We start from the raw sequence: 27010 nt of genomic DNA, 5'->3' as shown, positions 1-27010 counted from the left end.
TAGTGTCTTCCTCCATTTCTTTTCCATGTCTAATAGTTTTCACTGTGTTCATCCATTCTCCTCTCAAGTTCAGTGAGCATATTTATGACCATTACTTTGGACTCTTTATCAGGCAAATCATTTACCTCCTTTCATTAAGGACTTTTTCTGAGGTTTTATCTTGTTCTTCCATTTGGAACATATTCCTCTGTTTTTTCATTTTTTCTTGACTCTCTGTGTTGGTTTCTATGCATAAAATAAAACAGCCACTTCTCCCAGTCTTGAAGGAGTGACCTTGTGTAGGGTAGGAAGCCTGTCATTCAGTCCTGCCTTAGATCTTGGTTGTTTCTCAAATCTCTGTGATTGTCCAAGCAGCCTATTTTTATTTTTGGTGGGTCCCAGTAGCTGGAGAGTGCCAAGAGCTGTCAGTGTCCCAAAGGGGAGGATCTCAGTCAGCACCTAATTGGAAACCAGACCCTCGGGCAGTAGCTTTTAAAGTATGCAAACACATGGAGTTCTATGGGACTGCAAGGGTAAGCCCCACTGGCCACCAGAGCCAGGTGATGTAGATGTGTCCCCTGTGTGGTAGTCACAAGATCAGGGGCCAGACAAGTTGTACAAGTTCCTTTCTGGGAGATACCAGCCACCTGGAGTGAGGCAGAGGGAGAGTGCCAAGACGGCATCCACTGGCTTCTGTCCCAGGAGCAAATTTTCACAGGACCCTACAGTGTGCCAAATCAGAAGTCTGCTCTCAGGCCGAAGCTCCAAGCAAGCACACAGGCTTCTTTGACAGAGAGATTGGGGGTATGTTTCAGTCTTCTCTATGCACAGGTGCCCTGGGGATGGTCGCCAGCCACGGACTGTTTGTTATAGTCCTGTGGGACCCAGGAATGCAAGCCCTCCTGGCCCCTGGACTTCAGCCACAAAAACTGGGGCACTAGCCGTGTGGAAAAGCTCCCCTTGGGGAGGTATGGTTCTCTGTAGCATGGCAAAGGGAGAGTAAAAAGATAGCACCTGCCCTCTAAGATATCTGGAGAAGATTAGAGTGGGCCCTTACATACGTGTTTAATCAGAAGCCTGCCCTTCAGGTCGCAGCTATGAAAATAAGCTAATATGTATTAGTTTTCTATTGCTGCTGTAACAAGTAACCATAACTTTTATGGCTTACCAAAACACCCACTTATTTTCTCACCATTCTGTAGGTCAGTAGTCTGGGCTCAGTGTGGCTCAGCTGCTTCTCTGCTCCTGGTTTTAAAAGGTTGGAATGAATGTGTCTCAGGCTGCATCCTTTCTGGAGGCTCTGGGCATGCATCTGCCCCACATTCAGTCAAATTGATGGCAGCGTTCAGGACTGAGGTCCCTGTTTCCTTGTCACCTGTTGGCTGGGGGTTGTTCTCAGTTTCTAGACACTGCATGCATTTCTTGGCTCGTGGCTTCCTTCTTGCCTCTTCAAAGCCGGCAACTAGAGTCAAATCCTTTTCTCATCTCGAATCTCTCTGATCCCCTCTGCCTCATGCCTTCTCTGTCTCCTTCTACTACGTCCCTCTGACCTACCTTGGGCTCGCATGGATAATTCAGGAATAATCTCCTTATTTTGAAGTCAGTTGATAGTAACCTTTAATTCCATCTGCAAAGTCCCTTCACAGCAATGAATGGATGGGAATCTGGGCGGTACACTTTAGAACTCTGTCACCACACCAACCAACTCCCAGCTGCATGCTTTTAGTGGCAAGGTCCTAGCTTTAGCTTTACTGAGTTTGTGACCAAGGCTTTGTGTGTGTTTTAGGGCTGGTGATGGAATCTCCATGAAATCTCCCGGGATTTCACCTTTTCATTGAGCAGAAGGGCTGGAATGGTTTACAGGGATGATGTAGAAGATGGGGAAACTGAGGTGGACACATAGAGGGCTATACTGAAGTTATACAGAATCAAGATTAAAACTTAGTTATACCAATAACTGGTCCAGGGCAATTTCCTGAGTAAATTGTTACTTACTCAATTATTCATTTATTGACTTATTCATCTACTACTGATCAAAGAGTTATCAAGTACCTACTCTATGAAAGACATTTTGCTAGATTCATGAGATGTAAGACATTTACAGACTTTGTCCCCATGGAACAAACCTTGTACTGAGAATCACATACAACAAACAGATACTCCTACAACGAACTAGACGTTTGTAATATAATTGATATGAAAGTAAAGTAGAGGCAGGGATGAGAGCTTATAATAAGGAGATCTAACCTTGTCTAGAAGGATCAGGAAATGAAGAATGACATTTAAACTGAGACCCAGGTAATAAATGTGCTAGCCAGATATAGATGATTAGGGATGGAATAGCATTAAAGTACGCAGAATGGCATGTGGGAAAGTTCTAGCCTGCAAAGCAGAATAGAGGAATCAGGAAAAGTCAGTGTTGCTAGAAAATATGAAGGAAGGGAGAGAATGGTACGAGCTGAGTTTTCGAGAGGTGGGTGGTCAGATTGACCATGGCCTTCATGACCAGGGAAAGGAATTTCAACTTTTTCCTGGGTGAAATGGGAAGCCATGGGAGGGATTTAAACAGCAGAGTCTCACGTGAGCTTTGACTTTTTAGAAAGAGCACTCTGGCTGTTATGTAGAATAGATTAGAGGAAGTAGATGAGGACATGCTGGAGTGTGGACACAAGGGGTGCATTCAGTGAGGCTAGTTAGGAGGTGTTGCAACAGCCCAGGTGGGAAGTAGCTTGACCCAGGGTGGTGTGGACAAGGATGGTGGCAGTGCAGGTGAAGGACAGAAAATGGATCAAAGACATATTTTGGAGGTAGAACTGCCCTTGACTTGCTGATGGTAGACTTGCTGATGGATCAGATATGGGAATGATCAAGGGAAGATGGTCAAGATGACTCATGGTTCCTGTCATATCTGTGGCTCTTCTAATGATAAAGACAATTAAAAATCACATTCCTGTACGTGATTAAAAGCCTTACATTTTCTTGATAGTTTAGCTTTTATTATATTGTAACAGTTATGGGTATGAGTGTCAAGGAAATCCTGTTTAATATCACCTGAGAAGAATTGATGTTTTACTAGATTTGTCAAAGGAGCTCATGGAATTTGTATTATGTTATGATTTGGAGTATTGTAATGTTTCTCTGTGTTCCCCGTATCTCCATCCTATTTCATCCTCATTTCATCTGAGGCTAGAGTATGCAAATGATGGCTTCCAAGACAAAGAAAAATCAGCATGAAAGGGAACATCACATCTTCATTTCTTAATAGCCACTGCCTCATTTCCTTTAGGTCCTTTCTGATTTCTTTGGCCCAGATGGCCCATTGGTTGCTACTAATTCTCATGATGATACTGAAATCCACTCCTAGCTTGGTCACACAAAGCACTATGTGGCCATGCTGAGTAGTCCTGGGTGGATATTGCTCAATTCACAAGAGACAGCGTGGACCCTGGACCTGACGCTGTCAGGTAACGTATACAATCCCGATGCAGGCTCTACGGTCACAGCCTGAAGTTTGTTTTGACATCTTCCTTGGCTCTTATATTTCTCTTGGAGACTCTGATACCAGATCGTATGGATTTAAATTAATCCCAGATCTTCCGTTTAACCACTGGGGTGCCTTAGGCATTTACCTCATCTGCTTTCTCATTTGTGAAAAGAGAATAAGGTCAGGCTATTGGGAATATCGAATGAAATAACTCACATAAAGAATTGAGCACAGTGCTTAGCACATAGGAAAGTACTCCATATACGGGAGTTACTGTTTCTGTTGTTATGAAAGGGAGTTGCTCACTGATTACTTTCTTTCCTTTTACTCATCTCTGGTAATGACAGTTTAGAGGGCAAGGGGTTTTCTCTTAGAAGGAAAAGAAGATTCTGAGCCAGCCCTTGTCCCCAAACAGGCCTTGCAAACAGGCCTTACCACATCTGTTGCTCTGGCCATGGACATCCCAGGGAAGAGAAGCCATGGGCTGCCTTCTCTCATGTGAGCTAATCTGACAGCTGAGCTCCGCTCAGTACCCTGTCCTTTCATTTAGCTGGCTCGAAGCAGCCATCAGTCCCCTGGGGACTGAAGCAGATTACAGCGTCCTCAGCATTCAGTCTCACTGAATGTCTCCCGAACTTGTTGGCAGGAAGCCACTAGTTGACTCGATGTGGTCCTTGAGCAAGTCAATTAGCCTCTCTGAAAAGAGGGTTGATGACCCCGAGGACAAGGAGGTGGAGGAAGGGCAACAGCCCCTCCTATTAGCCCTTTGCAACTTGACCTCTGGGGTCTTCCCATTCCCTCCCTTCAGTTGCCCATCCTGCCCACTCCCTGCCTCTCAGTCCACAAGCCCTTTGATGGTTTTGTGCCTTTGTACCGGTTCTCTCTCTCTCGCAAGTCCTACTCCAACATCCTCACCTTCTTTGACTGACAAATTCCTGCTTATCCTTCAAGGCTCATGTCTAATGCCATTTCTCTCTGACGCCTTTTTATTCATTCATTCCACAAATATTTACTAAGCAAGGCACTGTGCTAGACCTGTAAGATACAGCTGTGAACAAGATGGGCAAAACCCCAGCTGTCGCAGAGCTGAGGGAGAGACCGACAATAATCAAGTCAATGAGCGATAGAACGTCATGTCTGTGGTACGTGCTATGAAAAGACCAAAACAGTGGGCAGGTGTGGAGCTGCTTCCCGAGGAAGCTATTTTTGAACTAAGACCTGTAGGATGAGAAAAAGCCAGCCATGTGAAGAGCAGGGGTCTGGATGCACAAATAAGCTAGTTTTGTTTGAAGAACAGAAAGAAAGTTGGTATGACTAGAATATGATGAGCAGGGAAGCATGAGAAGAGATCAGAAAGATCTCAGGTAAGGAGTTCAGATTTTCTTCTGAGTGAATGGGGAGAGGTGAAATCAGATTTTGTAGTTGTAATAGCTATCTCTGCTATCTCTGTGGAGAATAACTCTGCTATCTGTGTGGAGAATGATGGGGGAGGAGAGAAGAAAGAGGAAAGGAGGCGGAGAGAAATGGGGAGCCTGGTTAGGAGGCTCTGGCAGTAGTTTAGGGTGGAGAGGATGGTGGTGTGATCCAGAATTATAGCTATGGAATGGGGAGAAGTAGACCACTTCGAGATATATCATGGAGGTGTGGTTAATGGGACCTCGCTCATGGATTGGATTTGGGGGCGGAAAAAGAGGAATTCTAGGGCTTCCCTGGTGGCGCAGTGGTTGAGAGTCCGCCTGCCGATGCAGGGGACACGGGTTCGTGCCCCGGTCCGGGAAGATCCCACATGCCGTGGAGCGGCTGGGCCCGTGAGCCGTGGCCGCTGAGCCTGCGCGTCCGGAGCCTGTGCTCCTCAACGGGAGAGGCCGCAGCAGTGAGAGGCCGCGTACCGCAAAAAAAGAGGAATTCTAGGTTTCAGGTTTGAGCAGATGGTGGATGGATGGGTATTTAGGTGGATGTATTTTAATGCCATTTGCTGAGATGGGAGACACTTGGTGATAATGATGTTTAGGGGATTGGTGAGTCTGAAGTCTATTGTGGACGTGTTAATTCTGAGATGTCTATTAGATATCTGAAGGGAAATGGCAAGTAGCTATTTAGATCTACAGGTGGGAATCTTGAGGGAAGAGATCAGAAATATATATAAATATATTCCTCCCCCCCGTGAAGAGTAAATTTCTCCCTCCTTTGCAGGGTTAAATTAGGAACCCAGCAGATCCTAAGTTCTCCTACCTCTGTGGGTCCCACATCATATCAAACATATTAAAATTCAGCTTTATCCCACATTAAGTTCAATTATATGTGATTGCTTAAGTTTTGAGCTGCAGTTGACTAGTTTGACATTTTGCATTTTGTAGATATTTAATTAAAATATCATTTGATTTTGCACATTTGAAAGGCAACTCTATTTTGAATGTTTCACGTTATTTTTGGATGCCCTTGGAAAGCTTATCGTGCAAGGCATGGGACTTTTAGCCCTTTATTGGATAGCTTCATATTATAACCATGCATTTTTGTATCTGTGTTTCCCACTAGACCATTAGCTTGAAGAGGGCATGAAGGACCTCAGAGCTTGGTATATGACAGGGACTCAAAGTTTATTTACGGAAGCAATTCATTTGGGCTCATAAGGAGAAAAAGCCAAGTCCAGGGATACAGTGTGCTTTCTATCCACGCTTGGGAAAAGGCTCTTACCCCCTGCCTTGCAACACATACGGACTTGTTTTCTCTATGGTACTCATAAAAAGGAGGCAGTGTTGTGTAGAAGGTTGATGCTGTGGGCTTGAGTTTCAGTCACACCCTTGACTTGTTGTGAATCTTGCAACAGAAAGTTAGTTTCTATAGGTCGCTGTGATTTTTTGGGGTGCAAAATTAAATAAAGCCATTTTAGTAGAACTCTGCCAGCTTCAAAACACTGTATTCTTAAAATAATGTATTCTTTTATAAAATGAAAAAGGGTCTTACAATTCAGGCCTCAGGGAATGTTTCTGGAAACTTCTAGCAGTGGGGATGCAAAATATCTTTTGTTGCCTGATGCCTGGCCCTGAAAAAGCAACAGTTGCAACAATTGTTGGGGGCAGGGGACCCAAACAGTGGCCCTTTAGAGAAGAAATCTTGCAAGAAAATCTTTCAGTAATAAGACAGTCAAACATCCTTCTAAGTCCCTTGCAGGTAGAAGGTAGGGAGGAACTGCTGGCATTCCCAGATCCCAGACTTGCCCTCTGAGACTCAGTGATGCTGCACAACTGCAGCCTTCTCGCCCAGGAATTGACTCTGGGCCATATCTTCACCTCTCATGATGAAGAGGAGACATGACTGTATGGATTACAGCCCCATCTCTACTGCCAAGCTGCTCCAATGAGCCACAGTGAAATTAAGTCCATCTCGGCTATGCCCTGCTAAATTTGTCAGTGGCTCCTAAGTATTCTGCCGAGAATTTCAGATTTTATAGGTTTGCAACAAAAATAACTTTGGAAATGGTTGTCAACCAGGCAGGAGAAGCAGGTTCATACTTTGTCATTGACACGTACTGAGTTTGGGGCCCAGGGCCCAGCTTGGGCCAGGTGAGGTCGGGCTGCAGCTGGCCTTTGTGCTCCCGCTGCCATTTTGTATCAGCAGATGGAAGGCGGCAGTGTTGAGCTGGCCAGGCCACAGCGGAAGTTGCCTCCAGTTTTCTCCATAATGGTCAAGCTGCTGTCTGTCATTGCCCTTTGTGCGAATCTGAATGATCATATGAAAGCAGTTGAGAATGCATGCCCACTTATATTTTAGCTGCATGGTATTCTTTCTACATGAGGGGGATGGGGTGTTTAATATTTCCATACTCAGATGTGCCTACAGTGTTGATCACTTGATGGAGAAATTTTAATTTAGTAGTTACTACAACAACTACCTGCCCTTGTCTACGAAGCACTCAGTGTGCAAGTTCCTCAAAAGGAAGAGTAGACTGTTGGGTGGAAAACCATGAGTCTGATAGATCAGTAGCATGATGATAAGGCCCTAATACTGGGGTGAAAGGTGAGAAAATGCTGATCAATCCACAGATGGATATTGATGATTGGCAAGGTCTTCCATGGGTGTGGGAATTGAAAGGAATGGGCATCTTTTGGAAAGTGTAAACATGTCGATTCTTCTTGACTGGTCCATCAAATGTTGAATCACTGTCCTTTGTAGCAACGGGCTAATTAGATTAAAAAGCATTAAAACAATTGGCTTGCTTCCCTGAACACCTCTTGTGCAGCAAGTTCACCGGTAACGCTCCTCCTGCTTTAGTCCCATCTGCTTAGTTAAGCCTTAGCCATCCTCCAAGAACCAATGCTAGTCCAGACAGCTCTAGGAAACTCGGCCTGACCAATCCAATTCAAAGGAATTTCTGCCTGTCTGAACTTAGAATTCACTACTTAGTATTAATGGTCTTAATACTGAACTTTATTTTTATTATTCTGAGTCTGGTTATGTAATCCCAATCAATTTATTTCAGTCCATATGCCTCAGCTTTCTCATTTACAAACAGAGGATAATACATGTCTCTGCTCTAGAGTTTGTGTGAAACTTAAAAGAGGATATATTTATATCAGTATATATATACTCTATATTCCCATATTGTACAGCACATAGTAAGTGGTCAATAAAATTAGTTTCTCTCCATTTCTGTAGTGGGACTTCATGGCAGCAGGTCTCTCTTATACCTTCTTGTATCCCCAGATCTTTAAACCTAATTGGAGCACAATATGTGTGTCACTTCTGTTGATTTCTCATTTCTTTTTGCAGAAGACAGGGCATTGAACTTTCAAGGCTAGTGACCATCTCAAGCAGGTTTCACAAAGATCTATAATCCACGGTTGTTTTTTTGCTAACTATACAGTCCTACCCTGTGGCATGTACTGGAGATTGATTTTAGAAAAGTCACCTTCTAGGCATCCAGGGATACAGCCAACTAACAATGAAACACAGGATATTAGCCCATTGAACAAGGTCATCTTCTATAACAGCTTTCACACCTGCCCCTGCTGCCTGACCTCTTTGTGCCCAGCCCCTTGGTCCCCACCCTTCCATACACCCACTGGCGGGTACGCAGTAGTCCATGCCCTGGGGGAAACCAGGGAAAGGACAGGTCCAGGCGGCCCTTTCACTGGACATGGCATCTGTACAATGCAAAAGCAACCGCACCGAACCTCTGTAGATTTTTTTCACAGTCTGCTTACTAAAAATGGGATTTAACATACATTCATGACCAAACCTAAACTGATCCTTTCTTCTATTGCTGTTACTTTCTCCTTTTTTTCAGTTCCCACCTCTGCTCACCCTTTTTCCCAACTTTATTTAGATGGTTCATTCACCTCACCCTTTCCTCCATATTCAGCGTCTATGTGGAAACAGAGAAGTTTCTCATGACCTCACCCTTTCAGAGATGTTTGCACATGGGTACGAACAGATGAAATAAACAGGAACTTAGGTTAATTTAATAGAAAAAATAAAATATGGAATAACATTGATTTTGGCCAGTATCAATTACAACCATTCTACTATATTTTACAAAAAAACAACTGAACATTTTACACATGTACAGTATTTTTCAGTAAAAGTGGATTTGGATTTGACAATGGATCACTAATGAAAAATCAAAAGACAAAAGAAAACAGAAGATAGGACTTTTGTCTCTAGAGGTTAGAGCATTTGTTAAGTCTCCAAACTTTGTACTATCCATGACATATATCTCATTATGAATATATATATTTATACATAATATATAACATTAACTTAAACTTTGAAAGCATTATGTTCTAGTTAATAATATTCTGTAGATAAACGAGGCAGTAACCACTAGTAGTTAAACCAGTATTTCCACAATGTGTGCCTGCATGGTCAGTAAGAAATGGAACACATGTTGGTAGACCCCAATGATTTTGACTGTCAGATTGATAGTTATTTGTCTAAGAACACAGACATCATTTTTATTTTTCCCTTCATAGTAACTTTGTGCCTCATATATTATGGGTGGGTTCAGTTAAATGGATTTCTTTGCAGGCAAATCTGGTTTCACCATCTGCTTGACCTTGCTTTAGGCTCTCACTTGCTTTTGTCCACTTAGAGACTGTGCCTTTAAATGTAAGACTTTACATGCCATACCTGGGACTAACTTGCTTTCTTCGGGTCAGAAGGGCCTGAAGTGTTATGAAGAGGAAAATTACTCAACAAAATCAGTTGATTCCCTAGTTACATATGAATCATTACGTGACTCAGTATCACTACAGTGCTCTTAAGAGGGTCATTAGACTTTATACTCATTATTTACCTTGGGTTCAATGTTAACTTTGATGTCTAGGAATGCATATTTTCAAGGTAGGCTTTTTACTACCTTGCTGCTTGGATGGGGACCTTAGTTAGCATCCACTTCCCAGGATAACCTATATTGATATCATTCCTCTTCTCATCTGTGAGGCCAGTGACATCTTGGAAGTGAGGCTGTCAGAAGCCTAAAGCTTGCAAGATGGCTGGTCATTCTCAAAGCAAATGAGGTCACCAATGGAGCTTTGATATGAAACATGAAGAAACTTGATATCAGTCTATCCTCTCCTAAACAGAGAAACTCAGAGTTATAAAAAGATCTATCAGGTTTCCTCATTTTTGACCACTGATCCAAACAGTCTTCACATAATTCAGTCTGCTAGATTCCAGGATGTGTTTGGGGAGTCATAGAAAACCAGTGAAGATATTTCCAAGAAAACAGATGATCTCAGTGACATTCAGTGGACAGGTGTATCATAGCATGGTTATAGAGGGACAGAGGAGTGGGAAGAGAACAGAACCAGGAGGGTACAATCATGCTGCCCATATTCCATTTCCAGTTTTATTTTCTTAAAATGACAAGATGAAAAAAACTTCTAATAAGCACCATTGAAAAATGTTGCCCGGCCAACTTGGGCACGAGCTTAAATATTATTTAAATAAATTCCATTTCTTAAAAATACAGGACCTTTTAGAAACTTTTGACTCCAGGAAGAAATTTTCTTCATCATATCCAAAATGCTTCCCACTACAACACATGGAATTTCTGATGGCCTTAAAAAAAAAAAATGCTATGGGGATAATGGCTGAATAGGACCAAGAGATTGTGCAGGGTTTACAAGTGAACACTCTGGATTTGGGGGGAGCTGGATCAGTCTCAGCTATTTTGTGAATCTTTGCATTCTGTCCATCACCACTTTGACTATGCAGAGCAATCCCATTCGACCAGCTGTATGTGAAATAACCGAATCTACCATGGAAAAGCCAGTAGCAGCAAGTCTATTGGATGAAACCAGTGGAGCAGACTTATCAAGTGGGCATAATGCCAAAACCAGCACATAATGCATGAAGTAAATTATGTGTGGAAAGTATCAATGGTCAACTGTGAAAAACCAAGACAGACGACACTGAACACAACTCTGCGGGATGTTCTTAATGCCCTTAGGTCCGGTTTTCTGCCATTTCCCCCAACAGTGGACTCAAGCATGAGAAATGATGGATGCCTGAGCTTTCTGTTTCATTTTGATCTATGTCTGCTCTTGTGATGTTTTTGAAAGGTATATTTTTAGGCGTCTCAAAGGGGAAACAAGCAAGTAAATGCAAAAGGAAAAGAAATGGACCTTCAAAAACAGGGCAGGAAGTCAAATCATTACTTTAACGTCAAATTTTGGCATCAAATGCTTTGGTCATACAATACTGTCTCTGTGGTTCTGGCTGTTTAGCACTAAACACCCAGTTATAAAAGGTAGGCTTGTTGTAGGTTTATTTTTTTTTTTTCCATTTAAGTTCTGACAAAACAGTTCACCATCTCCCTGCACAAATTTGAGAGAGAGAGAGAAAAAGAGAGCAAGAAAGAGAGAGGTGGCTTGCTTTTTTTTTTTTTTGCTTGCTTTTTTCTTTTTAATAATAATATGGAGTAATCTATAAGTCTACAGGAACAAAGAAATCTAGGATGGCAGCTCAGCCTTGGAATGTACAGGTTTTGCAGCAAAGTTGTTGAAGAACCTTCCGTTGGCACAGATTGTTCTTTTTCACTAGCATACAGAAGCCTCCTTCCGCCCAGGACTCTTCCGTTGCTTTTCCAGGAAGTCAGCAAGAGAGAGGGGAAGTTGAGGACGAGAGCAGCATGATGGACACACACGGAAGAAGGTTGTGATTGGCCAGAGAGGCAGATTGGGGGGATTGGAAGAGATCATTCGGGAGCAGTCAACAGGAAGAAATTTGGTCCACCCAAAGTGATTTCAGTCAACAGCATTGTTTTCAAGGAGAGATATTCCAGTCCAACGGTAAATGTGATTGGTATCCATTTATGAAAGGAAAAAAAAGATTAGAAAAAGAATAAATTAGAAATCAATAATAATATAGGCAAGGAATTTTTCTTTTCGGAGTTACCTAGAGCAGAGCGTATACAGTCATTTATACTATATTTCACTGAATCCAAGACACTGGATTTCAGATGCACCACTACTTTAAGTACCACCAAGAAAAAAATTCATATTAAATGGTGACACAATAGTCTCTTATCAGAATATTAGTTTTATGCTTATTGAAAGTATTAGTTAAATTTATATAACATGCTGTTTTGTTTCTGGGCTTATGTAATAATTCTTCCTTTGAATATTGAGAAATAGTTTAACTTGTTCAAGCTATTATGAAGTGCAAGTAAATGCAACAGAAGTAGGAGTGATCATGTGCCTAACTCAGTTGACTAGACATATCTGTGACTAAGTCACAGGCGATGACAACTATGTCACATCAACCTGTGGATCAAAAGCAGTTGTAAGCTGCCATGAATTATAAGATGCATCTGATTCCAGAGCTGTTAAAATATATTAAAAAAGTATGTCTTAGAATCACTGAAATATGACAGTTGAAAGAAAATAAATAGCACATCCCTGAATGCAACTGCCACGTGATTTGAAAAGCCTTGGTGAGCCATCAATGATCTCATTCCTTTAACCGACCTGAAAATGGACTCATCACAGATCATGGTTCTTCATTTTCCACTTTTGCCTGCCATCCTGACACTCCACTTTTACCAAAGTGCCACTGGCATAAATTATCCCATGCTTACTGTGGTTTAGGGAAAGCCGTTAAGCATCGCAAACCTTGAAATGCCCGGTACCAAGTGCTGTGGGTGAAAATTTCAAACGAGCACTGGCTGGTAACTAAAAGGTGATACTTACATAGTACCTGGGGTGCTATCCCTCAGTCTTCTCACCTCCATGTTGTGTGGTGAGAATTAGCCCTGGCCACGAAAAGTTTGAACACAGAGCCTGAGCAGGTCTGCCCGTCCCGGCCAGATCAATCATACATTAGAAAAGCTATGAAGATGCAGAGTCACCTGTGATCCTCTGTGGATATGAGACCATAAATGATGTTCCTATGCATGCCATCGCATGCTCAGATCTTTCTGATGTTTGAGATTCCTAACGGGAAGTTGTAGAATAACCATATGAGGTCGACAGCGTTATCCTTCTCGTTTTTACAGATGAGGGAAGTGAGGCCCAGAAAAGCTCATAACCTGCCCAAGGTCTGGAGGCTAGGTATGAATGACAGCATTCTGACTCCTGAATCCCCATTCTCCCAACCACAGCACTCTTCTGCCTCTTATGAAATTTCCAGAAGAGGAACCATTCAAAAGAAGACAAAGATTAAACCCAGGGAAATGATTTTATCAGGGAAAACTGTTCCAAATGCATAGTTTTTTATTTTCCTATTTTCCTAACAGTCCAAAGATGTTTAGAACAAGGGTGGTTCAAAACATTTTCTTTCTACATCACTGAGATGCACCTCTGCAAAAAATTTAGCCACAAATTTTAGGGCCCTCTCTGCATGAATTATATCGAGAGTCAAAGTTCACAAAAGGCTGGAGTCGGACTAATTTAAATTCATTCATTTTATAGATGGGGAAACTGAGGCTAGAAAAGGGAGAGAACTTGGTATTTCCCAAATCGTCAGGGGGAATGGCGGCACATTAAAAATACCTGAGAAGATTCTAAAGCTATCAGTGCTCAAACTGTACCCCAAGACCAATTTAAATGAATCTTTGGGGAAGGTCTGGGGTCCTGGCATTTTGACTGAGAACCACTGGTGCAATGAAAAGAAAACCAGACCAACATTAACATTAGAACCAATCTGTAGTTGGTTCTGTCATTAGATAGATGCCTATCTATCACAGCTTAATGAAAGATTCAGATACCATTTGATATTTACATATCAAAATTATAAACAATCCAAATAAGAGGAGCTTGGCAATAAACTGTGGCATCTCCACATGATAGAATATTAAGCTGTTACTAAAAATGAAGTTTCTGAAGACTTTGTAAAAACATAGGATAATGTTTATCTAAATGCTTAGTGCAGAAAGCAAGATGCAAAACTCCATGTATACAGTATTTTAAAAATCTGATGAAAAGTACATATGCCAAAAGACTGGAAAAAATACAGTAGGTAGCCTTTTCTAGTTAGTGTTTGATGTATGATTCCAACTATATGACATTCTGGAAAAGGCAAATCTATGAAGACAGTAAAAAAATTAGTGGTTTCAGGGGTTGGGCAGGGGGAGGGAAGGAGGGAGGAACAGGCAGAGCACAGAGGATTTTCAGGGCAGTGAAGGTGTTCTGTATGATAGTACAATGGTGGATACTTGTCTTCATACATTTGTCCAAACTCATAGAACACCAAGAGTGGACCCTGACGTAAACTATAGACTTCGGTGATAATGATGTGTCAATGTAGGCATCAACTATAACAAACATATCATTCTGGTGAGGGACACTGATAATGGGAGTGTTTGTGTGTGTGTTTGTGTATGTGCGTAGGGTAGTCAGGGGCTATATGAGAACTCTCTGCACTTTCTGCTCAATTTTGCTGTGAACCCAAAACTCTAAAGTTGTAAAGAACCAAGTTTACTACGTAAAAAAAAATTGACTCGTGCCATCTTGGTTAGTGGATGCCTTAGTTCTTCTTGCAATTAAAACCACCAACAAACCAAACCCATTGAGGGTAGAAGTTCGGATGAATGAACGCCAACAAGATATTGGGCGTGTCCTATCTGGGGCACGCTTGAGAGTTTCATTTTCAAGTGGAAATATATTAGACCTTAACGTAGAAAGATCACACTTTGCTCAGAAGATCAAAACGAGCAGTTGTACTCACCGTCCTTGCAGATGGTTCCCATTTGACACATTCCTAAGTCTAAAAGATATCCACTGGGGCAGCTCGTACAGTTCTTGAACCCCGGACCGTTGCATGTCAAACAGCTGGTGTCACATCTAAGGGGACAATGTACAATTTATCATCCTTTTGCACATCAGGCACAGAAGAAGATGTGTTTGCTACCAACCTCTTAATGTCTTAAACTTAATCTTCTCCCTTTGAAGATGCCACAAAAGTCTTTTCTTACAATAACTGCTAGGTTTGACAACATTAAAGAAAGCCTAGCAGGTAGACTATAATTTTAAAGGGGAGAGAGCATGCATTTGAAACAGAAATATTACTTTAGAGGTTTTAAGTTCTTCTGAGGTGAAAAAAAAAATCAGTTGGGTTAAAGGTTCAGCACAGTGTCCACAGGTAAATGTTTGAACCTTATTTTTCATTAATAATTCTGTTTCATATTATTTATGAAGGCAGTCAAATAAGGAACCCGGTAGCCAAACACTAGGGTTTAAGGGGTGGATCCACTTACTTTTTGCAGGATTTGTATCCATTTTCTGAAGAGTGGTCGAAGTAATGGCTGATACTACAGCTCTGCACGCACCTCCCATCCTCCATGAAGTAGCCCTCTGTGCAGTTAATACACCCACCAGCACCTGCTCCTTAAAAGCAAGACAGATGCCGAAGACAGAAACAAAACCTCAGAAGAGGTTGCATGAGGAGCTGCTTCTTGCATAGTTGGTTAAAATGGCCTTAATAGGTTGTAATTTTAATAATTATGATATTTGTGCTTTTCCTTATGTTCTTTGGAAAAAATAATGCTCCAGTTTTACATTGAACCCATTTGCCAAAAACATCAAATCTCCTTGGAAAGCGAAGGAGGTATCACTGGGAAATTTAAGTTTTCAACGAGCATGGGCTACTAACGTCTGACTTCTGAGAATACATGCATGATTATCAGAAGAGACCCATGCTTCTCCAGCATTTATTTTAAAAATATCAAATGGGTTTGCATGAGTGATGGATAAAGACAGGTAAACAAAAGCCAAACCAGAGCCAGAAGGATAAACAAGAGGACTGGGAGAGAAGGTACCAGCACAGGTGGCGCAGAAGCGGTGGCAGGGTTGGCAGTCTTGGCCGTTGAAGTACCGTCCGTCTTCACAGGCAACGGCACACCGGGATCCCTGCAGGCTGAAGACACAGACACAGACACAGACTGCTGTGAACAGGCAAAGGAGTCATGACTCCCCAACGCCATATGTAACAAATATAGTTCCCCCCAGAGACCAGTGGCTTTGGCAAAGCTTCGAAGCATGGGAAATAGCCCCTGTAGTCTTTTTTTTTTCTCCTCCCAATGCCTATAATGCTTCTCTGTGCCTAAAATTATGTCTGTAGCATACACACGTGCTGCAAACTTTGGGGACTATTTCTCTTAATTATTAGACTGGCTGACACATTTCTTAACATTTTACAACATGGAGGTTTTTAAAAGTATTTTATTGACCCAAACAATCACCTTAGCTAACAATATGCCTACCAATTCCCTGATATCCAGACCTCCTAGACCTACTATGCCAGCGGTCCCCAACCTTTTTGGCACCAGGGACCAGTTTCGTGGAAGGCAGTTTTTCCATGAGATGGGGGAGAGGGGGAAGTAATGCGAGCACTGGGGAGCGGCAGATGAAGCTTCGCTCTTTGCCTGCCGTTCAACTCCTGCTGTGCGGCCCAGTTCCTAACAGGCCGCGGACTGGTAGCGGTCCGCAGCCCGGGGGTTGGGGACCTCTGTACTACACAATAAACTTAAAAGTAGTTTTGTAACTATAAATGTAGTAGGAACACATGGTAGAATGAATTACAACAATAAAAGCGCACAACTATCGTTGCCCAAGCCCCAGCTCAAACTCCCAGGAATAGCCTTTTTTTGATTTTAAGTGTTTCTGATTTTAGTTCTTCTATTGGTTCCAATCAAAACAACAGAATTCTAATATACTTTTGCCTTTATTGCTTGATTTATTAATTTTAAACTCTAATGAAAAATTTGGCAAAATTATCTACTTATACTGCTGCTTCTCCAAACATCTCGATTTTCCTTAGTTATACTATTATTTAGTCTTTTTAGGTGTTATCTGTGTCATATTTTCTCTAAATAGCACTCTTAGCCGTTACCTAATGAGTTGCTAGAATGTCACATGAGGAATGCGTATTTTTTTCTTCTAATTTTTATCAGCTATGAGCTTTTTCATAGTCTACAGACTGATTCTTAAAAACAAATGCATAAAATTTACAACATTTAATATACAAATTTTACTCACGGAGTAACTCAATAGAGAGACTGTTACCGTAATCCTATGTCACCCAATAGACAATACTAGAAAATGGGTATCTAAGCAACAGGGTCAAATGCTTTCTGTTTTCTTATAAAAAATATATTTCTCTATATTGTTCCAATTCACATCTTACTTGACTGTGTTTTGAATATGGATCATACTACTAAAAAGTAACGTTTATTTTTCCCTATGCTCTTTAAAGAAATTTGGAAAGGACAAAACCCAAAGTAATTGAAAAAAGAATCCCGAACAGTCCTGTTCACATTTTAATCCATTTCCTTCTAGTATTTTATGCATAGATATTTTTGTTTGTTTTTAGCCAGTATTTAAAATTTTACAGGTCTCTTGAGGCAAAATGGCCAACCCTAGAAGCCCCTAAGGAAAACGCAGGGAGCCTCAAGGAGACAGAAAGTATATTTCATTCATAGATCTTCTACTGGCCAGAGAGCTGTCATTTAAAAAGCCAGTAAAAGCAAATCCCTTTCCTTTTTGTAGAGCTGTAAAAAGGGGACAGTGCATCAAATGAATCCTTTTGTGGGAGGACACAGGACTACCAAAAAACTTATCAGACTTTTTAAAAAGCTGCTTGTTTTTCTAATAAAGGACATTACTTCTGAGGTTGGCACTTATTCAGCAGGAGACAGAGGCTGCACTGTGTGAGGAGGGAATGCACTAAGTGGGACGTGCAGCAGAGCAGAGTCTCTGTGAACCATGATGCTTTCTAATGGTTCCAAAATACAGTGGTGGCAAGGCTAACGAACCTGGTACCGCGAACTCCTGGGTTCTTTCTGGGATAAGCCAGCCAGGTTAGACCTGTGCCGTCCCACACGCTGTAGCACCCATGGCTCGGAAACACTTGAAATGTGGCTAGTGTGGCCGAGGAACAGAATTTAACATTTTATTTTATTTTTGTTAATTTCATTCTAAATTTTACAAATTGGCACTTGATTCGGTTATTGGCAAACTTCTGGGTAAGTGTGGAACAACTTGGCTATATAAAAATCTACTTCAACTAAATTTTATAAAATCTAAATACAGATCAAGTATTTCTCATAAAAAATTGTCTGAATTGAGATGTGCTTTAGGGGTGAAATACATATCAGATTTCGAAGGCTAGGAACTACAAACAAAAAAGAATATAAAAGATCTCACTAATTATCTTTTATATTGTCTTACATTGATTACATGTTGAAATATTTTGGATATATTTGATTAAATATTTTATTAAAATAAATTTTACCTGTATCTTTTTACTCATTTTAATGTGGCTACTGACATATTTAAAATAACATATGGTTCTCATACTTCTGTTGGAGAGCACTGGTTAACTTACTCTATCAAATGTTCCCTAAGAAATATAGAGAATAATCTTAATCTTTTATTTCTCATGGACCAATTCAGTATCAGATATTGGAATAAGTGCTTTGTAAATGTTATCACAGTTAATCCTTATCATAATCCAGCAGCATCGGGGTTATTATCACCTTTTTTTTTTTTTTTTTTGTGGCACGCGGGCCTCTCCCTGCTGTGGCCTCTCCCGTTGCGGAGCACAGGCTCCGGACGCGCAGGCTCAGCGGCCATGGCTCACGGGCCCAGCCGCTCCACGGCATGTGGGATCTTCCCGGATCAGGGCACGAACCCGTGTCCCCTGCATCGGCAGGCGGACTCTCAACCACTGCGCCACCAGGGAAGCCCGGTCACCATTTTATAGATGAGAAAACCGGAGCTCAAGAGGGGCAAAGTGACTTGGCCAAAATCACAGAGCTGATAAATGGCGGAGAAAGATTTGAGCTCACATTTATCTTCCTTCTTTTCATTATGCCAATCTGCTCCTTCTACAAAAAGCAGGAGGAGGCCGACCAGACTGCTATTTATCAAAACCGAAGTCCTGAGGTAAAAGGGGCTAAGCAAACTGACACTGAATGCATTTATGGGGAAAGAAAGAAAGCCATGGATAATCAATTAATCGAAATAAAAATGATGTTCCACTATTAATTAATGCAAAGAATTACCTGCCTAAAAACTGCCTGGACCCTGCATATTTCACCTCTGATCAAAGGTGAAAACAGAGGTACTGGTGATTCTTGAAAGGGAAGCAATGGAGCACAATTGTAGCTCTATGTAATAAACCCAGAGTCCAACTCCCCACTCAGTGTGGGATGATCTGACCTTCTCTAAGGATATCAAGAGAATACCTAGTTCATTTGAGCTGCATGTTATTCTCTCAAAGAATCTATCAACTACCTGGCTTTAGCAACGTGCAAGTCTCATCCATTCAAGGAAAATATCCCTTGGTATTAAATCTATGTGCATATCATAGCATAATGGAACCAGCCTGAGGTGCTGAAGATAAGAGAATGATTGGCTATACGGAGAGAAATAATAAAGATAAGGGAATAGTTTCGACCATCAGAGGAATGAATCATGGGGATTAAATATAATTCATTGGTGTTACCTACACAGTAATCCTTGACTGATGTACTACCGGTCAAAAAGCCTGAAGCAGGCCTCTCAAATGGCCATTTATTTTCTTGTATTTGAGCCATCTTTTCTAAAGGGAATTTTATTTGGTTTATAAACCTTCCTTAGCCAAGATGGTATCCATTTTTTCACATAAAATGGTAGAGATAATGCAAATAGCAATCAAGTGTTTGAATGGGAGTCAAACCAAGGGTAACTTATAAAAGGGTTATATTTACTTTTTTTAAAAAAATTTGTACTGAGAAGTCCTTGGGCTGTGATGAAATCCTTCACTCTCTTACCTTGACCCCTCCCTACATTCTGTACAGTTGTCGGATTCAGTACATGTCTTGCAGTTTTCACTGCATTTCCGGCAAAGATTTTTCTCTGTTAAAAAAGAAAAAGTAACAAGGTTATAAGTCAATTTTGGTCAGCTGGATTCCATCAAAGCGTATGTTCTAATGTTTGCTAATGTATGCTATAGTACACATGGCCTTGAGTAGGAAACTGTAGGAAAAGCCCCAGACTCAGCATTTGCTACCACTTCTCAGCAAACCAAATACAGGTAGGAACTATATAGCATGGGGTAACACCTTAGTGATATCTACCATTTTATAGACAAGAGAACTACAGCCCACTTAATTCTTAAATAGTTTATTGGTTTTTTTCTTCTTCCCATTCTCTTTCCCAAGCAGGGTTTCCTAACTTCCTACAATGAAAATCTCACTCATGAAGCTGGGGCAATGTCACTACGAAGTGTTGAGAAGCAACACTACCAGCTGAGGGATGGAATGGTAGACCCCATGCTCACAGCTTTAAGGACTACTCTGACGAACTATACTAGAAAAGAGAACTTGCTTTTAAGATTGCAAGGTAAGGGTTGATTATTTCTTGCATTGTTTAGTGTCTTAAACTTTATAGCAGCTGGAGACTTGATACCTTCTCTGAGATGCCAGTGGATTCTAACCTCATGTGTATGTAGACTTGAATGAAGCTTTGTCTATAGGCTTCTCTATCTGCTCTTTATTTAGCTGGTGTTCTTCAGGGTTCCACAGAGAAGCACTACTTTAATGGATCCCTCTAAGGACCTCCTGGAAGTCCATTTCCTTTCTCAATTCTGAGCCCCTTGGCCTGAAATATGAAGTCCTTTACAATCTATGATCTCCCCCTCATAGTGTCATTGAGACTACTGGACATGGCATAGGCTCTGAAGCCAGAGGACCTAGATTTGTGTTATGCTTTTAGCATCTCCAGCGGGCAAGTTCACAGTCTCTGTTCTCCCATTTGTTAACTAAATATTACAATAATGCGTACCTCTCAGCTTGTCTTGAGGAGTTAATGGCATTATTCAAGGGAACTGTAAATATGTTGGCGGTAATTACTGCTAGTCACGATCATACATAATCCCTATGTTATACGTAAATGGACTCATTAAAGGAGGAAATTAAAACAAAAGGCAATTGCAGAGAAGGAGAGAGATGCACAGACCACTTGTATCAGCAAAGTAATTGTTTAAATAGCCTTCTTTAATTATCTACCTTCCAGGCTCTGGCAAAAGAACTGGTTCTCTCAGTTATCTTTATCCTATCATATACCATCTAGAACCAAATTCCTTTTCCAAGGCTCAGCCTTCTTGAAAGAATTTTGAATTTTTTCTTCAGGGAATACTACTTATTTCTGATCCCTTTTCTAAAAATTTTTATTGAAGTATAGTTGATTTACAATGTGTTAATTACTGCTGTACAGCAAAGTGATTCAGTTATACATATATACACATTCTTTTTTATATATTCTTTTCCAATACACATTCTTTTTTATATATTCTTTTCCATTATGGTTTATCATAGGATATTGAATATAGTTCCCTGTGCTATACAGTAGGACCTTGTTGTTTATCCATTCTATATAGAAAAGCTTACATCTGCTAATCCCAACCTCCCACTCCATCGCTCCCCCTTGGCAAGCACCAGTCTGTTCTCTCTGTTTCCGATTTCTGTTTCTGTTTCATAGATAGGTTCAGGTTCATTTGTGTCTTATTTTAGATTCCACATATAAGTGATACATATGGTATTTGTCTTTCTCTTTCTGACTTATTTCACTTAGCATGATATTCTCTACTTGCATCCATGTTGCTGCAAATGGCATTATTCTTTTTTATGGCTCTGAGTAGTATTCCATTATGTGTGTGTGTGTGTGTGTGTGTGTGTGTGTGTGTGTGTGTATACACACACACATCTTCTTGATCCATTCATCTATCTATGGACATTATGTCTTGGCTACTGTGAATAGGGCTGCTATGAACACAGGGGTGCATGTATCTTTTTGAATTATAGTTTTGTCTGGATATGTGCACAGGAGTGAGACTGCTGGATCATATGGTTGTTCTATTTTCAGTTTTCTGAGGAACCACCACACTGTCTTCCACAGTGGCTGCACCAACTTATATTCCCATTAACAGTGTAGGAGGGTTCCTTTTTCTCCACACCCTCTCCAGCATTTGTTATTTGTAGACTTTTTAATGATGGCCATTCTGATTGATGTGAGGTGGTACCTCATTGTAGTTTTGATTTGCATTTCTCTAATAACTAGCAATGGTTGAGCATCTTTTCATTTGCCTATTGGCCATCTGTATGTCTTCCCTGGAGAAATGTCTATTTAGGTCTTCTGCACATTTTTCGATTGGGTTATCTGCTTTTCTCGTTGTTGAGTTATATGAGCTGTTCTTATATTTTGGAAATTAAGCCCTTGTCTGTCGCATGATTTGCAAATATTTTTTCTCATTCCATACGTCGTCTTTTCATTTTGTTTATGGTTTCCTTTGCTGTGCAAAAGGTTGTAAGTTTGATAGGTCTCATTTGTTTATTTTTGTTTTTATTTCTACTGCCTTGAGAGACCAAAGAAAGCAGTGATATGATTTATGTTAGAGAATGTTTTGCCTATGATCTCTTCTAGGAGTTTTATGGTGTCATGTCTTATGTTTAAGTTTTTAAGCCATTTTGAGTTTATCTTTGTGTATGGTGTGAGAGTGTGTTCTAACTTCATTGATTTACATGCAGCTGTCTAACACTCCCAACACCACTTAGTAAAGAGACCGTTTTTTTCCCATTGTATATTTGTGTCTCCGTTGTTGAAGATTAATTTACTGTAGATGTGTGGCTTTATTTCTGGGCTCTCTATTCTGTTCCATATGTCTGTTTTGTGCCAATACCATGCTGTTTTGATTACTGTAGCTTTGTAGTATTGCCTGAAGTCTGGGAGGGTTATGACTCCTGCTTTGTTCTTTTCTTCAGGATTGCTTTGGCAATTCTGGGTCTTTTATGGTTTCTTATGAATTTTAGGATTATTTGTTTTAGTTCTGTGGAGAAATTCATGGGTAATTTGATAGGGGTCACATTAAATCTGTAGATTGCTTTGGGTAGTATGGCCATTTTAACAATACTAATTCTTCCAATCCAAGAGCATGGAATATCTTTACATTTCTTTGGATCATCTTCACGTTCCTTTATTACGTTTTATAGTTCTCAGCATATAAGTCTTTCACCTCCTTGGTCAGGTTTATTCCTAAATCTTTTATTTTCGGGGGTGCAATTTTGAAAGGTGTTGGTTTTTTACATTCCCCTTCTGATATTCATTGTTGGTGTAAAGAAATGCAACTGGTTTCTGTATGTTAATCTTGTATCCTGCTACCTTGCTGAATTCGTTTATCAGTTCTAGTAGTTTTTTGTGGAGTCTTTAGGGCTTTCTATATATGTAATCATTGTCATATAACATATAGCATATAACGACAACTTTACCTCTTCCCTTCCAATTTGAATACCTTTTATTTCTTTTTCTTGTCTGATTGCTGTGGCTAGGACTTCCAATACTATGCTGAATAGATGAGAGTGGGCATCTCTGTCCTTCTCTAGATTTTAGTGGGGAGGCTTTCAGCTTTTCACAGCTGAGTATTATCTTGGCTGTGGGTTTGTCATAAATACCTTTTATTATATTCCACCTCCCCTTAAAATTTTTATTTTATATTGGAGTATAGTTGATTAACAATGTTGTGTTAGTCTCTGGTGTACAGCAAAGTGATTCAGTTATACATATACAGGTATCTATTCTTTTTCAAATTCTTTTCCCATTTAGCTTATTACAGAATATTGAGCAGAGTTCCCTGTGCTGTACAGTAGGTCCTTGCTGGTTATCTATTTTAAATATAGCACTGTGTGCATGTCAATCCCAAACTCACACTCTATCCCTCCGCCTGCCCACCCTTCCCCCAGTAACCATAAGTTCGTTCTCTAAGTCTGTGAGTCTGTTTCTGTTCTGTAAAAAGGTTCATTTGTATCATTTTTTAAAAAAGATTCTGCATGTAAGTGATATCGTATGATATTTGTCTTTTTCTGTCTGACTTATTTCACTCAGTATGACAATCTCCAGGTCCATCCATGTTGCTGAAAATGGCATTATTTCATTCTTTTTTATCGCTGAGTAATATTCCACTGTATATATGTACCACATCTTCTTTATCCATTCATCTGTTGACGGACATTTAGGTTACTTCCATGTCTTGGCTATTGTAAATAGTGCTGCAGTGAACATTGGGGTGCATGTATCTTTTCGAAGTATGGTTTTCTCGGTATATATGCAGGAGTGGGATTGCTGGATCATATGGTAGCTCTATTTCTAGTTTCTTAAGGAACTTCCATACTGTTCTCTATAGTGGCTGTACCAAGTTACATTCCTACCAACAGTGCAGGAGGGTTCCCTTTTCTCCACACCCTCACCAGCATTGTTTGTAGACTTTTTGATGATGGTCATTCTGATGGGTGTGGAGTGATATCTCATGGTTGTTTTGATTTGCATCTTTCTAATTACTAGTGATGTTGAGCATCTTTTCATGTGCCTCTTGGCCATCTGTATGTCTTCTTTGGAGAAATGTCTATTTAGGTCTTCTGCCCATTTTTTGATTGGGTTGTTTGTTTTTTTGATATTGAGCTGCATGAACTGTAAATTTTGGAGACCATTCCCTTATGGTCACATCATTTACAGATATTTCTCCCATTCTATGGGTTGTCTTTTCAGTTTGTTTATGGTTTCCTTTGCTGCACAAAAGCTTTTGAGTTTAATTAGGTCCCATTTGTTTGTGTTTGTTTTTATTTCTGTTACTCTAGGAGATGGATCCAAAAAGATATTGCTGAGATTTATGTCAAAGAGTGTTCTGCCTTTGTTTTCCTCTAAGAGTTTTATACTGTCTGGCCTTACATTCAGGTCTTTAATCCATTTGGAGTTTATTTTTATGTACGGTGTTAGCAAGTGTTCTAATTTCATTCTTTTACATGTAGCTGTCCAGTTTTCCCAGCACCACTTATTGAAAAGCCTGTCTTTTCTCCGTTGTATATTCTTGCCTCCTTTGTCAAAGATAAGGTGACCATAGGTGCATGGGTTTATCTCTGGGTTTTCTATCCTGTTCCATTGGTCTATATTTCTGTTTTTGTGCCAGTACCATACTGTCTTGATTACTGTAGACTTGCTGTATAGTCTGAAGTAAGAAATCCTGATTCCTCCTGCTCCGTTTTTCTTTCTCAAGATTGCTTTGGCTATTTGGGGTCTTTTGTGTTTCCATACAAATTGTAAAATTTTCTGTTCTAGTTCTGTGAAAAATGCCATTGGTAATTTGATAGGGATTGTATTGAATCTGTAGATTGCCTTGGGTAGTGTAGTCATTTTGGCAATATTGATTCTTCCAATCCAAGAACATGCTATATCTTTCCATCTGTTTGTGTCATCTTCGATTTCTTTCATCAGTGTGTTATAGTTTTCTGAGTACAGGTCTTTTGCCTCCTTAGGTAGTTTTATTCCTAGATATTTTATTCTTTTTGATGTGATGGTAAATGGGATTGTTCCTTTAATTTATTTTTCTTATCTTTCGTTGTTAGTGTATAGAAATGCAACAGATTTCTGTGTATTAATTTTGTATCCTGCAACTTTACCGAATTCACTGATGAGCTCTAGTAGTTTTCTGGTAGCATCTTTAGGATTTTCTAGGTATGGTATCATGTCATCTGCAAACAGTGACAGTTTTACTTCTTCTCCAATTTGGATTCCTTTTATTTATTTTTTTTCTTCTACGATTGCCATGGCTAGGACTTCCAAAACTGGGTTGAATAAAAGTGGTGAGAGTGGTCATCCTTGAATTGTTCCTGATTTTAGAGGAAATGCTTTCAGCTTTTCACCATTGAGTATGATGTTAGCTGTACGTTTGTCATACATGGCCTTTATTATGTTGAGGTAGGTTCCCTTTGTGCCTACTCTCTGGAGAGTTTTTATCAGAAATGGGTGTTGAATTTTGTCAAAAGCCTTTTCTGCATATACTGAGATGATCTTGTGTTTTTTGTCTTTTATTTATGTGGTGCATCACATTGATTTGTGTATGTTGAACCATCCTTGTGAATTTGGGATGAATCCCACTTGGTCATGGTGTATGATCTTTTTTATGTGTTACTTGATTTGTTTTGCTAATATTTTGTTGAAAATTTTTGCATCTATATTAATCAAAGATATTGGCCTGTAATTTTCATTTTTGGCAGTGCCTTTGTCTTTTATTGGTATATGGTGATGGTGACTTCATAGAATATCTCTGGGAGTGTTCCCTCCTCTTCAATTTTTTTGGAAGAGTTTGAGAAGGATCGGTATTAAATTCTTCTTTGTATGTTTGGTAGAATTCACCTGTGAAGCCATCTTTCCTGGACTTTTGTTTGTAGGCAGTTTTTAGATTACAGATTCTATTGCACTTCTAGTGATCAGTCTGTTTAAATTATCTACTTCTTGATTCAATTTTGGTGAGCTCTGTGTTTCTAGAAAGTTGTCCATTTCTTGTAGGTTGTAGAACTTGTTGGCATATAATTGTTCATAGTATTGCCTTATGATTTTTTTGTATTTTTGCAACATCAGTTATTGCGTCTCATTTTTCATTTCTTATTTTGTTTATTTGGGTTCTCTCTCTTTTCTTCTTCATGAGCCTGGCCAGAAGTTTGTCAGTCTTGTTTATCCTTTCAAAGAACCAGCTCTTGGTTTTATTGATTTTTTTCTATTATTTTTTTAAATCTCTATTTCATTTATTTCCTCTCTGATCTTTATTATTTACTTCCTTCTGCTGACTTTAGGTTTTATTTGTTCTTCCTTTCCTGATTCTTTTAAGTGGTAGGTTAGGTTGTTTGAGATTTTTCTTGTTTTTTGAGGAAGGTGTGTGTCGTTATGAGTTTTAAGAACTGCTTCTGTTGCATCCTGTAGATTTTGTGTGGTTGTTTTTATCATCATTTGTTTCAAGGTATTTTTAAATTTCCTCTTTGATTTCATCGTTGACCCATTAGTTTTTTGTTTTTTAATTATTTATTTTTGGCTGCGTTGGGTCTTTGTTACTGCATGTGGGTTTTCTCTAGTTGCTGTGAGTGGGGGCTACTCTTCATTGCGGTGTGCGGGCTTATTGCAGTGGTTTCTCTTGTTGTGGAGCCGAGGCTCTAGGCGCGCAGGCTTTATTAGGTGTAGCACACTCGCTCAGTAGTTGTGGCTCACGGGTTCTAGAGTGCAGGCTCACTAGCCGTGGTGCACG

The 27010-nt window shown here is 40.1% G+C and overlaps 1 protein-coding gene across 1 annotated transcript in view; it reads right to left on the bottom strand.

Moving 5' to 3' along the window:
• The window catches only part of PCSK5 (proprotein convertase subtilisin/kexin type 5), a 445837-nt gene that overhangs the window by 118945 nt on the left and 299882 nt on the right, over positions 1-27010 (bottom strand). The window contains 4 exon segments of the mRNA XM_033858183.2: positions 14633-14748; positions 15162-15291; positions 15723-15820; positions 19719-19803. Coding sequence (XP_033714074.1) covers positions 14633-14748; positions 15162-15291; positions 15723-15820; positions 19719-19803 — 429 coding nt within the window.

Source organism: Tursiops truncatus, chromosome 6, assembly GCF_011762595.2.
Source record: "Tursiops truncatus isolate mTurTru1 chromosome 6, mTurTru1.mat.Y, whole genome shotgun sequence".
Lineage (NCBI taxonomy): Eukaryota > Metazoa > Chordata > Mammalia > Artiodactyla > Delphinidae > Tursiops > Tursiops truncatus.
Note: the sequence above shows the minus strand (reverse complement) of the source record. Positions and strands in the feature narration are given on the sequence as shown.